General features: G+C 38.5%; 2 protein-coding genes across 2 annotated transcripts in view; one reads left to right on the top strand and one right to left on the bottom strand.

Annotated features, from left to right (window-relative positions):
* LOC101851638 (general transcription factor IIH subunit 1) overlaps positions 1-8664 on the bottom strand; it is a 22170-nt gene extending 13506 nt beyond the window's left edge. Inside the window, exons 1-4 of the mRNA XM_005096442.3 lie at positions 8612-8664; positions 3478-3813; positions 2482-2683; positions 1720-1816 (exon numbers count right to left, since the gene is read on the bottom strand). Of these exons, the coding sequence (XP_005096499.1) occupies positions 1720-1816; positions 2482-2683; positions 3478-3631 (453 nt within the window). The 5' untranslated portion in view covers positions 3632-3813; positions 8612-8664. The remainder of the gene's footprint in view (positions 1-1719; positions 1817-2481; positions 2684-3477; positions 3814-8611) is intronic.
* A 79-nt stretch (positions 8665-8743) lies between these two features.
* The window catches only part of LOC101851402 (protein pitchfork), a 5571-nt gene continuing 218 nt past the window's right edge, over positions 8744-14096 (top strand). The window contains exons 1-6 of the mRNA XM_005096441.3: positions 8744-8892; positions 10212-10357; positions 10814-10912; positions 11442-11578; positions 12142-12268; positions 13768-14096. The exon at positions 13768-14096 is cut by the window's right edge and continues 218 nt beyond it. Coding sequence (XP_005096498.1) covers positions 8880-8892; positions 10212-10357; positions 10814-10912; positions 11442-11578; positions 12142-12268; positions 13768-13833 — 588 coding nt within the window. The 5' untranslated portion in view covers positions 8744-8879 and the 3' untranslated portion in view covers positions 13834-14096. The remainder of the gene's footprint in view (positions 8893-10211; positions 10358-10813; positions 10913-11441; positions 11579-12141; positions 12269-13767) is intronic.

The raw sequence follows: 14096 nt of genomic DNA, 5'->3' as shown, positions 1-14096 counted from the left end.
CCTCCTTTTTTAAAATTCTGAATTGAGACCCCTGATTTTCCTCTTAAATGTCACAATCTATTCTTTCATTACGTCCTTTATTCTTTTATGCTCACTTTCCTATAAAGTTTTACATTTTCACTCTCAGAGGAGAGATCAGTCTTTTCTAATTAATCTTCCCCCAAAATGTCTCCCCTCCTGGTCTGTGCGACGTCCGTACTTTTGTACAGACTGTTTGTATGTTTTACAGCTTGACCTTGTGATTTTGCCTCACAATGAATTCTATTTGGGGAGTTCAACATTCTTGTCAAGTCTATTGATGTCCCTGATATAGACTTTGGTTTGATCGACTCTTAATGTGAATATGGAAAGAGACTTAAGCAACTCGTTTATGGGGCTAATGTTGCATTATATAGCAGAATACTCTTCAGTATTTCACCAGTTACATTTTTTAGGAGAATGAAGTTGAAATGAATTTTCCATTAAATTCTGTTTCTCATCTACTTGATCAGGTGAAAACGAGCATATTTCAAGACATAGCTGAATTTGCACTTTGAATGAATGTGTTTGAAATCAGAAGAACTTTTTCACTACCGATACCAATCTGAGAACAAAGTAATTAAACTGAATTTACTTTCTTTCCTTTGTAGCCACGCCCGTTTCAAATGTTGCCTTTATGACAAGCAAGGACCGGGAAATGTTTCCCATTAAGATGGCGCAGGACAGATTTGGCAATGAATTGTGTCCTTTGAGGGGAGCGCCACATCGAGGTCCTGGCTGTTATGAAAATGAAGATGTAAGACAAAAGACATTAGTTAGTCCTGATGATGAGTTATTTACTGGTGCTGGATGATAAGTGGCAGAGTTTGAAATAAAAAAACAATTTAAAAAAAAGGAAGTCAAAGAAAATCAACTCTTTTTGGTACAAAATTGAACATTTTTTAAAACATGGTTGCATCCCTTTGTCCACATAAGATGACTCCTTTCAGGGCACAAAGTTCAAGTTGTAAGCACAAAGCTCAGCAGCTTCGAGATTACAAACAATATTATTGCAGACACTTTCTACATAACTTACTTCACCCAGCTGTCATTTCTCTGACGCAGGGGTCACCAAGCTTTCTCCAAAGTAGTGTTGCACATTGACCATGAACACTCCCCTGTTTTGTGTGGCTTTTGAAATTTGTTTTTCTTTAAAATCTAGTTGAAGACTACAGGGGAAAAACGACGGTAGTAAAAAACTGAAAACCGTGAGGGTACCAATTTTGAACTCTTGTAGACTCATAAGCGTATTTCTGTTCAATTGCTGGTTGATTATTGTTGTTAGATTTACCATTCAACAATACTTAACAATAAACCACCAGTCAAACAAATATGAAGTTATGAGTCAACAAGCTTTTACAATTGGCACCCTCACAATTTCTAGTTTGTGACAAACATCATTTTCCCCCCTGTGCTCTTCAGTTGTTTCTACAACCCTATCGACACAATTTAGATAATTTAGGATGCAGGCTTCCACCCTGCTTGTCTGGGCTAACCCAGGCTGAGAGGATTACAACATCCCAGCAGATAGACGAATATACTCAATAAAAACTCTCCTCAAATGGAAATTGAATTCTGGTCTCTTGCACACAACAGTAGGGCTCCTAACCACAACACCACAGAAGCCAGTTATGACACTTGAGAATCCCTCTATAAATCACAATCTATTTATGAGACCTAATTAAGAGAGCGACAACTCACGTGAGCTCTTGAAGCCCAGAATTCCTCGGGAGTGATCACTCCACTCACGACCAGATCCTTGTACAGTTGAAAGGACTCTGGATCTTCCTGCAACAGCCTGAGAAACAGACAACATTTTGCTGAGGACAGGGAAGTTTTTGCGACTATGCCTGCACAATTCATGAGTAAAATGTGCTGTAAAGAAGAGTACAAACAGATGAGACACACAATAAGAGAGGGTTATTTAATGTGCTTCTCGGCACTGAGAGGGTTATATAGTGTTTCTCAGCGGTCCTCTGGCTCTTGCCTATTAATCAAATACCAGGTTGTTAGAGGCGGATCATGCCAAGATAAACTGTTCCTTTCTCCTGCATTGTGTGTTGTGTAAGTCTTGGGAGACGATGTAGGAGCAAGTGTTGGCAGTATAATAATAGGAATCACAAGGCAGAAAAAGCTCAAGAGAGAAGGATAACGTCATATCACCTATGACCTAATTGAAATAACAAATAGAAAACTTTTTTTAAATCCATGAAGTTGACAAAGATTGAATAAAAATAATCTGAAGTTCAGTTCAAACTTAGTCTTCTTAAATGGTTAAGACTGAACGTACCATAGCCAACAGTCTGGTCAGTATGCTGAGGTGAAGACTACAGGTTCAAATCTAAAATAAAGTTCAATAGTAAGCCTTTGTCCTTCAAATTCAAGCAGTTGAACGTGTATTCTTCATACGCTTTTTACATTGCACATTACAAAAGTCAATATGTAAAAGCAGCATAGACCAACCTGTTCTTCTCTTCCAGCTCAGCACTGATTTTTCGTTTGAACTTTGGAAGCAGTTGCTGCAACAGTTCTTTGACAGATTCCCGATCTTGCATCTGAGTCTGCCGACTACGAGGATTGTTGAAAAGAAAGGTGTTTGCGCTGCCATCATGTAATATCACTTGAAGTTGCACCTTTTCTTTTGAGTCTGGGGAAATCTTCTGAGCTGTAGATTTAGAAAAAAGGAAACATTCATATTTAGGTTATCTCCACAGCATTTAATTTACTTTTTTTCACAGTGACAGAACTGTCTTGATTCATCTAAACTATGACAAATACAGAACAACTTCAAGCTTGACTTTTACTGCCAAGACCACAACTTGGCCGTTACTATTTAAACATTAAAACCACAGTGTCTACAGTATGAGATACTTGATTTCATCAAATAACAAACAGCACTGTCACATAATTGAACCCCAAGAGAACTCACACCATCCGGTCAGGCAATGATTAAATAACAGGATACTTTTGACAGAAATTTATTTTACCAACAGAAAAGGAATTACATCATTTTTCATACACTTATTTCATAGCATTTTGGCAATAATGACTTATAAAAGTACGGATATTTTTGTACATGCTCAATCAATAAAAGGAGACACCCCCACGGTGGCTGGTTTTACTTTTTTCACAATGCCTTTAATTCAATGGAGGCCGGACATCCAGAGCTTAGTCTTCAAAAGCTCTTGAACATTCAGAGTATTTTTTTTTCCCATTCTTCCTCCAGTGCAACATGAAGTTCTTCCAGGTTATTTGTCGGGCTTCTAAAAAGCAATGTCTCACAAAGGAGCATACTTACACTATAGAAAACCAAAAGAATCTGATATTAAGAATATTCGATTTACAGGTGCTAAACATAAGGAAACAAATACTTACATTGTTCCCTACCCCATATCTGCAATGAAAATACCCATCATGTATTTAAAAAATACATATATTAGTAATAAAGGGAAATTTTACCTTTGATGTCTGCGTACATGTAACTTATGTTGAAGACATTCTTCGACTCCAGCATCCATGCCATCCTCTCTCCCATCAAGTACAAAGTTCCATCAGTCTTTTTGTTCTTCACATTTTTTACAATCAGCAGCACTTCTTCCGAAGACTTAGACATGATGACAACTGATACACAGTATGAAAACACAGCTGAAGTAAAATTCTATCTGATCATTAAAAACACCATGGAAAATCACAAACTATTCTGTGACCACCTTTCATGCTGGCTACATGATGGCTCATCTAACTTTGTTGACGTCCATCAGCGTTGCAGAAATTCGTTTCAATAGAAGTTCCGGTCTGAAAAAAACCCCCAAAACAACAACCATTAGTAAAATAAATGTCCTTTTTTCTAAATAGAAACACAGACAAAATAACTAATCATTAAGTGCTGAGAATATGTCAGACAGACAAAAACTGACAAAAGGACAATTAACAATCAAGAAAGACAAGCACCATCTCTATATAATGCACTAAATTTCAGCATCCTCAAAAAAAAAAAAAAATGTTTAAAAAAAGAAATAGTTCAACAGATAGTAAAGCACTTGCACAGATACTGCTTGTACAGTGTAGTTGGAAGCTTTAAAATTGAATTTAAAGCTGTTCAAGTGAGAAAACAAACATTCTCTTGTGCATCAATAAAACGGCATTTGAGGAAAAGAAAGTCTGTCAGAATGTCAAGAAAATGTAATTGTAATTAAAAATACATCCGCCTGTGTATGCAAGAGTAAGGTGCACTTTTCCTGAAGGATTTCACAGCTTAATATTACTATTACAGAGCAGAAGTGGAAAAGCACCTGAACCAGTCATGACTTTTAAGATTGGGGAATAGAAAGAGATGGACGAGTGGGAACAATAGTGAGATACATCATGTAACTCAAAACAGAAGAGCTGCTCCACATCAATCTGACCATTGCACTTAGATATTGCAACTTCCTTGTTTTCAAAAGAGGAGATTGAGGGGGCTTGACCCCTTCGAGTGATCTACTGCATAGGTCAGAGGGTTTGCCACACAGTAGTCAGGAACTCAGTAACGTCAAATCTCACTTATAACACCATACTGCTGTTGGCGTTTTGGAAGGGAAGTCCTAAAAATTATGTTAATTATCTTTACTGTTTAAATGTGGGAAAAAATAGAAATTTCTTGAGCGGAAAGTGGAACCTGTCAAGCAAGACTGTCAGATTCATCGCAATCTTTTATCATTGCATCCAGAATCAGACTTGAATAATAGTCTATCAAGAAAAGGCGGTGGGGTGTCTCTATATTGCCACAGCACCAGCTGCAACTGAGAAAATTGAAGGCTTGACAAGTACCTGATGGCATTGCGCTTCCTTTTCATCATGTTAAATCAAATTTTTTTAAATCAGTTAGTACACACAGTAAAAAGGCAGTAAGACTGAACAGACTACACTTTGATTTTCCTGTTCTAGAACTACTTTACTCACCGAGTCGAGTGGCTTTCTTTTCTTTAATTTAAACTTTTCTGCATTTCAACAGTAGGCCTATATAGAGTAAGACTCCACCATACTACGCTAATTAAAAAAATGTCATTTTGCGATCGAATTTTACAGAGCCTGAGCAGTCGATTTCTTTTTTCACACTGTGACAATAGCATGGTCACAAGTAAGTTTATAAACTACTACACTTGCACTATTACAGTCGTTGAATAGTCTCCGCCTAAGATCCCGGTGCTCGGGAACAAGGAAAATTCAGGATCTTAGCCGGCGAACCCAGGGAAGAATATATGGTCACCAATGTTAAGGGTAACAGTTTGTAAAATGGTCTCCCTCCACTATAAAATGAACTGACATGACCCCTGGGAGGGTTTATGACATGGCGAGCAAAGACTGGTTAACCTTGTTGACCTATCACACTGCATGGTGACATGAAGAGTGCCATCTTCATTTATTATCCAATCGCAAGTCTTGAGATTTATGCTTATCCAGTAGCCCCTCCCGTTTACCTGTTGAAAATTTATAGCTTTTCATCTCTGACATAGTTCCCCCATCTATGTCGTTACGCACCATTACGTTGTGACCACACCAATTAAAATTCAGTCTGTCTCGCAAATTCGGGAAGAGAGAAAACAGCATGGTCAGGGAACAGTTCACAGTTCGATGCAATCCCGCCTGGAGTGAGGTGATGTAAGTTTAGGAGGAGAGCTCAGATGCGAGTGTGATGTTTGGGGAAAACAAACGCGTCGGTCAGTTCACACATCGGTGTGATATTGTCTGGGGTAAACATTGTACCGTTTCATTGAGTTTTACAATGCTTATATAAATGTGATCACATTCATGAGAGTGGCTGATCTTCGACGCGACAGGCATTAAATGGATCTAAACTTTTCCCCATTCGGTTGATCGGCTGTGCCCGCCCAGGTCTTTATTCCGTAAATTATGATCAGAAATTTGGGATCGTAGCCGAAAGTAAATCTTCAGAGTGGGATCTTTGGGGTGACTTTTGTATATAAAAAATTCTGTTTTCTTAAATTAAAACAGCGGGATCTTAAGCGAACCCCGATCGTAAGCGGTGGGATCTTAGGCAGAGACTACTGTATAGTGGGCCTAAAAAATAAAGACATTTTTTAAAGGCTTTATACCAGATAAGATCTAGATTTACATCTATGACATGAGTATGATGATAAATGTGGTACCTATTTTTACTGAGATGTACCGAGATGAACCGAGAAGTTCATTAAAACCCAGGATTTTGACATAGCAGAAGAATTGTTTTGAAGAAAATATATATTTGAAAAACAAAACTATTGAATTGAGGCTGCTTTCCATGGGACTGTAATATGCCGTGTCGATAAAGTCAGCGCTGACTTTCATTTCCATGGGCTAGAAGCTGCACATGTTTTTTGCCACACCGATAGGTGTAGAAAGCTTGCCTGAGCAGAACCAATACAATTGACTCGAATTAAGGCTGCTTTCCACGAGACTGTTATAAATATGGCCGGTTCTATTTCTCAGAACGCTCTGGAAGATAAATTTGAACTGTATTTCTCAGAATGCACGTTAAAATAAAGCCTGGATGAAAGGCGAAAAAGGAGGGGGGGGGGGGGGAAATCCCCAGCTAGTTTGAAAACATGTAGGGGGCAAAGGCACATGCACACAATATAAACAAAGAAAAAATCAAACAAACTGCGAAGAGCCAGTGGAAACAGGTGGGAAATGTGAGTAATTCACTACAAACGGTTGGACGCCATAAATATAGAGGCAGATCTCTTTCTCTGTCTGTCTGTCTCTTTCTCTCTCCCTCTTTCTCTGTTTTTCTATCGTACTATGTCTTTATTTCTTCATTCCCCTCTTCATTGCTCTTGTCAACTCAAGCCGTCCACTGCACATGTACTTATCTCTTTACCTTTATTTTGCTCACCCTCTCTCTGTTTTTGAAAATTTTCTGATTCTCTTTTTCTCCCACTTTCTTACTATAATATCAAGCTATGTTTGAATTTGCTGCAAAAAATGCTTCTTCCCAGTCCTCACAGAATGGCAGAATGAAAGATGGCGCTGAATTCTTGCAAATAACCAAAAAATCCCGTTTATTTTCCGGAGCGTCGGGAGAAATAGTCACTTCATAAAAATACATACACACACACATGCTTGTAAGTCCCCCTCCCCCACCCTTCCAAGCCACTTGCACACACACACACACATGGCAGAAGATATTTGGAGACGTCTCAAGCGAGCACCCAGGAACTATTTGGAGATGACTCCCGCACACAGAAATGGTGCTGTTTTGGGGGCCAAACTTGCATGTTTTATGCAGATCACACATATATATATATATATTAGCCCCTAAAACTACCACAAATCAATTATTTTCAAGAAAATTTCAAACCTAAACCTAACTGCAAAATATCAAATTATGGTTAAAACGGGGGCATCCCCCCCTGTACCCCCCCGATTTTTTACTTGGTCCATAATAGGCATATTGATTGGTCTATCTCCACCGGGGACGTCTTCGGATGGATACTGAGCACACACACGCACACCCACACACACACATTCGTTAAAAAAAAATATACTGAAATTATCAGGATGAGGCCGTAATTTCCACATTGATAGATCTCTATAGCTCCAGTTTAATCTCTTTTCTGAAGTCAATCTTTTATCCATGTTTCTCTTTTTATTTTTCTTCGCCATGAGCAGCACATAAATTGCAAGCAAATCGTCATTGCCAGTACACTCCGTGCAGCTTAATGTGATGTAGGTGACGCGCCGACCCGTCAAATGGTGGTATTCCGCGGCGGTTTCAACGTCGGTTCCAACTCCGGTTAAAACTGCCTGTGTAGTGTAGAGCCCTTCCCTTGGCCTCCAGGTTTAGGTACGGCCCTATAAAGTAATAGCTTAAAATATACGCACGTACGGCCTTTTGTCAAAGGACAGCAGATCTCCTCAAGCCTATATCTCGGTACATCTCGGGTAAAAAAAAGTGAAGGACTTCCATAACGAACGACCACCCCAATGAATTATGAAAGAAGAGACCTAACCCTACCCCAAACCTAAACCTTACCCCTACCCCATACTATTATAATAATTATACCCATCTCTGTTCTACTGTCTCATAGTGGTCGCTCGTTACGGAAGTCCTCCCAAAAAAAGGGACCCAATAAGTCGTGTCATTCATCATATTTCATATCATTCCATGCTCATGTCATGTGTGTACAAAAAAACATTAAAAGTGCCTTGCACTTGCATAGCATCATGTCTGAAATCCAAAGGGACAGACAGAATGTTAACTGTACACAATGACAAGATCTATGGCTAAATCTAGATATCTAGATCTAGTCTAGAATCTAGATCTATTCTAGATTAGATATAATTTTATGTCTCAATTTTAATGAATGGTTGATAAATGAATGAAATCCCCTCGCATCATTCCGTCTGTGTTGGCCCCAGTGTAGACCGAACTATCTTTCTTGACACTCATCGACACGGTGACGACGTAAAAATAAGTTTCGTTTGACTTTCAAAATCAGAAAACTCCAAATAAAATGAAAAAGTAGCCAAAAGTTCATATGCCTTCGTGGATAGTAATAACATTCTAAACAAATTCTAAAAACTTAGAAGACGACACTTATAAATAGCTTACCTTGCTTTCGACAACCAACTCCTTGTCCCCTTACGGTTCGCATTTCGTTTTACTCCGAAACATACTTTTTGATTGTACTTCCGGTTTTACGACATCTAAAATGAAGTAGATTTCCTTCACAACATGTTTCTAAGGAAGCAGAGGCCTAGAAAAATGGCGAAATTGTGAACTCATGTCTTCATAACATAGAGGCTAAAATACGTAAAGTAAGGCTTCCCCTCCTTATTATACATAGATTTTGGTTGGACGTAACAGTCAAATAACCACCATGGCAACAGAAAGTAAGTATGTCCGATATTTAAATGCATCTTTTACCGTTGGGTTCTCCACTTTTAGTAAGCTAGTCATGTAGATAGATCCGATGGGTTGATGTTGACCTATTTCCTATTTATTGTATCGCCAATTGAATTGAATTATTGTTAGGCTGTAATTTTGTTTAACAGAATAACTTAGATTTAGAATCCAATTCTATATCTAGTCTGTAGACCCAATTTCTTTTGTTTCCACCTCCTGGCTTTTGTCACCGTATGAGGCGTTGGTCAGAGGTTGATGCTCACATTTCTAAGACTGTCATTTCAACATTTGTTGACATGTTGAAATTATGATAATTATGATCTAAATAAAATAAATGTTACAAAAAAACCCATCTTGGCCCTTTCTCAATCATTGCTGTACCATGTGTGGCACGTACTTTCCGTGCCAATTAGGTGCCAGCCTGCAGTACAGTACGTAATGTATATGTACAGCTTGGAATAGCCCATTTCTCACCCATTGACCTTATATATGCCAGCACAGCGTTAGGGCATCTTGATCAATACATTGTGTATCTAGCTTAAGATTATTATTGTTTATATTGCTGCTCATTTATATTATGCATGTGTTGTAAGCCTCTGTGTGTGTGTGTGTGTGTGTGTGTGTGTGTGTGTGTGTGTGTGTGTGTGTGTGTGTGTGTGTGTGTGTGTGTGTGTGTTCCTCCTTTTTTAAAATTCTGAATTGAGACCCCTGATTTTCCTCTTAAATGTCACAACCTATTCTTTCATTACGTCCTTTATTCTTTTATGCTCACTTTCCTATAAAGTTTTACATTTTCACTCTCAGAGGAGAGATCAGTCTTTTCTAATTAATCTTCCCCCAAAATGTCTCCCCTCCTGGTCTGTGCGACGTCCGTACTTTTGTACAGACTGTTTGTATGTTTTACAGCTTGACCTTGTGATTTTGCCTCACAATGAATTCTATTTGGGGAGTTCAACATTCTTGTCAAGTCTATTGATGTCCCTGATATAGACTTTGGTTTGATCGACTCTTAATGTGAATATGGAAAGAGACTTAAGCAACTCGTTTATGGGGCTAATGTTGCATTATATAGCAGAATACTCTTCAGTATTTCACCAGTTACATTTTTTAGGAGAATGAAGTTGAAATGAATTTTCCATTAAATTCTGTTTCTCATCTACTTGATCAGGTGAAAACGAGCATATTTCAAGACATAGCTGAATTTGCACTTTGAATGAATGTGTTTGAAATCAGAAGAACTTTTTCACTACCGATACCAATCTGAGAACAAAGTAATTAAACTGAATTTACTTTCTTTCCTTTGTAGCCACGCCCGTTTCAAATGTTGCCTTTATGACAAGCAAGGACCGGGAAATGTTTCCCATTAAGATGGCGCAGGACAGATTTGGCAATGAATTGTGTCCTTTGAGGGGAGCGCCACATCGAGGTCCTGGCTGTTATGAAAATGAAGATGTAAGACAAAAGACATTAGTTAGTCCTGATGATGAGTTATTTACTGGTGCTGGATGATAAGTGGCAGAGTTTGAAATAAAAAAACAATTTAAAAAAAATGTCTCATCGTGAATTACTCTTTGTGTGTGAATATAATTTTGCAGTAATATCGACAGGAATTTTCTATGATAACTTTTGAATTTCTATAGTTGACGGAAAAAAGAACAGTTCGGAATGTTCAGTTTCTTGTGAAACAAGCTTTTTGAGAGTTTCTTACTTTGACACTAACATCAGTAATTTTGATATAGATCTTTGCGTTTATCAAGCAAATTAATTGTTGTTTTGGACACAGGTTGAAAAAAAGATATGATGAAGAATAATTCTTACAACTATTTCGATTGCTTCCTGCTCCATGATGTGAAAACTTTGATAATATTGAAATGCTGCGAATACTTACATAATTGTTTTTTCCAATAGAAAACCAACTTCTTGTATCAAGTTGACAACAAGCTGGTCAGCAGCAAAGGATACACCATGGGGGCTCGAACTGGACCAAGATTTGCTCGAGAAAATAAGGTGAATTTACCTTTAAGAATATTGTGTTTTTTAAAAGACCAAAGTTGTTGTTATGTTGTTTATGACTCAGATAAAGACCAAAGAAGAAAAAATGTTTTTTTTTGGAAACCAATAATCTGTATGCATGTGGTAGGAAAAGTTACTGTCCTTTTCATTTAGTGGAAATAGTGGCTGAAAAGAAGAAGAAGAGGAAAAGTTTTTTTAAAAAGTGTTTGTATGAAATCAGTATGTTTTTAAATGTGAATTGATGGCAAATGTTTATGCTGTCATAGACACAATTTAGATGATTTGAGAAGGGAAACTGCTTCATTCCTGTCTTCCAGCATCAACCCAAGCTGAGTTGGATACAGCACCGCTGCAGAGAGATAGAAGCAACCAATAAAATTATTTTCCCAGCTCATACCTTCTGCTTGCGACAGCATAGACCATTGCACCACAGATACCAGAAATAGTTTGCAAGTACTCTAGAGATAAAATAAAATAACATTTGCTCTTAGGCATGCACAGCTGAACCTTTGTTTATTTCCAGTTCAAGACACCTTGCCCGACTGAGTATCAACAGCACTGCACTGATCCCATGACCTTTGAAACATCAGAGAAACCTTTTGAGATTGGCGCAGAGAGATTTCCTGTGTTCAAGAGGGATTTGGTGGATGTCGTGCCCGGGTGAGTGAGCTGTTTCATATGGGTTGCCCATAGTGAGTGATTGTGTGTAGTGTTTCATTTGAGAAAACACTGGTGTATGGTAGGCCTACATGTTAGCCTACCCTGGTTCAATTCTTTAACTGAATGTAAGCTGTTGGAGATCTAGGTGGGAATCGAGCCTTATGTGGCACCTCTTATAGTTAGGCTGTCGATGGCAACCCCCCCCCCCCCCCCACCACCACTTACTAAAGAAAATAGTAAGAGGTTTTTAAAAAATCACTTTCCTCAGTACTTATTCTAGTTTTCTTAGATCAAATTTAAGTTTAAAAAATGATAGATTAAAGTATATTGTATCCTTTCAGATGAAAGGTCCATGTTAATTCACAAAAACTGGGTAAGGTGACCTTCTGTGAGACGTAATGTTCTACTTGTGGAGTGGGCAATCAAACCTGGGGTCAGTCGTATGTTTGTGTCCAATACCTTGACCTTCAGATGAGACCACATCCCTTCATCCCCTTTTTCAATGTTGCGTGCAGTAATCTGAATCTGTTGTAAATCTTTTGTATTTGTTTTGCTATTTCCAGGGCAGGGACTTATGAACATGAAATTCCCCGCAACAGGAAAGTCCAGTGGCACCAGTCGTTTGGAGGGTCCCCCATCTTACTTCCAAGTATTACCATCAGAAGCACTATCGATAAGAACACAGAAAAGGTATGTGGCATTTTGATATGTATCCCCAGTAGGCCGTACACTTGATTTGAAGGCAGTTGACAGCTGAAATCGGTTTGGAGTTACATTGGATTGATGACAGGCAAACAGCTCATGTTCGTCAAATTTTCCTCCTTTTCTGCTCTAGTGGGCAGTTCTAATGGCAAGTCTAGTTGTGTCACTATGCCTGGGAGCACTGTTTGCTCGGTTGGTATATTTCTGTACTATGGAGCAGATGGGCCTGGTTCAAATCCCCTACAGAGCATTCTGAATTTTGGTTGTCTAGAGGAGTTTTTATTCAAGTTCTCATCCCATTTGGCTTGGTTCTATCGGAAATGGATATCATTTTTGGAAATCCCTCCTCATGAATAATCCCAGTGTTGAAAGGGACTTTAAAACTGTACAATAACTAGTGGCCATGCAGTGATCATTATGCTTGGTGTCTAGACGTTTTGGTAAGAGAGATTTTAAAAAGATAAAAGAGGGTCGAACAGATGGATGGTAATGGCGATATCTGATTCTGGTCTAAAAAGATGCATTACCAGCCTGTTCAATCTGAACAATTGAGGTTGTATGTTACATGGCTGAATCTTGGTAACACTCTTCAGAAAGTACTCTGGTGTGGAGGAGTAAAGCATAGCTTGTGGGGTAGTCCAGGGATATAGTGTGCCATCATTTATCCTGTCTTCTTTATTTTTGTTAAGGCTCCTGGTGGCATTGGTGGCCTAGTGATTAGGCTCTCAGACTCGCAATCATAAGATCTTGTGTTTGAATCCTGTCAGGGGCCCAACGTTGTGTCTTTGGGAAAGACACTTTACACAAATTTTCCTAACTTCTCCCAGGTTAGAATGGGTGCCCAGCTACAGACTGTGAAAGATAGTGTCAGTTTGTATGTGTTTGAGTGCTTATTCAGCTGCTTGCACTGTACGTATCCCGGGAAGCTAAGAATGTTTCTGAATCTTCTATGGTCTGCTGGAGTAAAAATATAGTGTAAAGTGCATAGAGCTTGCTGTCGAGGGGGGATATGCGCTGTACAAATGCTATTTATCATTATTATTATTACTCTTTAAGAAATGTATTTAAAAAATCAGAGTTGCAGTTTTCTTTTTGTAGCTGTAGTTCTTTTCTACTGTTTGCCCTAAAATTGCTCAATCTCTTTTTAGTGACAGTTCCTGGGGAACCAAAGCTACACGTGCGTAGCCAATAATCTGTTCTCTGTAGAGATTAATCGATCTAGGTTTGTGGTCTGTGCTTGAAAAATGCCTGAGGAGATTTACACTCTACAACAACAGCATGCACACAAAATAAATCGTTTCAGTTGATTAGAATATGGGTTTTGTTGAATGACACATTTTTTGTGAGGACATATCTAAATTGTGAGGACTTTTTGAAAGAGATCTTACCATAAACTGAGAATGAAAATCATAGTCCTGACTTGTGGAAAAAAAAAAAGATGTAAGTTCAGTACATTTATTCTTTGCCTGTTTTCTCAACCTTTCCAGCTGTACAGCACAAAGGAAGAGAGGAAGTATCATCGGAAACTGGCCTATTTGAAACTGTACTATTGACGGGAGTGTGCAACTCTGTGCGCAACGGGTTGTTTGTCAAGTTCTCCATGTGCATTCCTGGCTGGTGGAGTTTTACATGCTCCTTCTTGTGACTTTTATATCTTCTCATTATCTCTGATGTCCTCAGAGTTCTGGTAACAGAAGAATTTCATTTGTGAGACATTGTTATTTTCAAAGAAATTGCAGAAAAGCAGAAGTCCAAAATATCTTCTGTTATTAAATTCTCTCTATTGTTTTCATTGTCTTTGACACTAAAAGATGTT

This window comes from Aplysia californica, unplaced genomic scaffold, assembly GCF_000002075.1.
Source record: "Aplysia californica isolate F4 #8 unplaced genomic scaffold, AplCal3.0 scaffold00129, whole genome shotgun sequence".
Taxonomy (NCBI): Eukaryota; Metazoa; Mollusca; class Gastropoda; order Aplysiida; family Aplysiidae; genus Aplysia; species Aplysia californica.
Note: the sequence above shows the minus strand (reverse complement) of the source record. Positions and strands in the feature narration are given on the sequence as shown.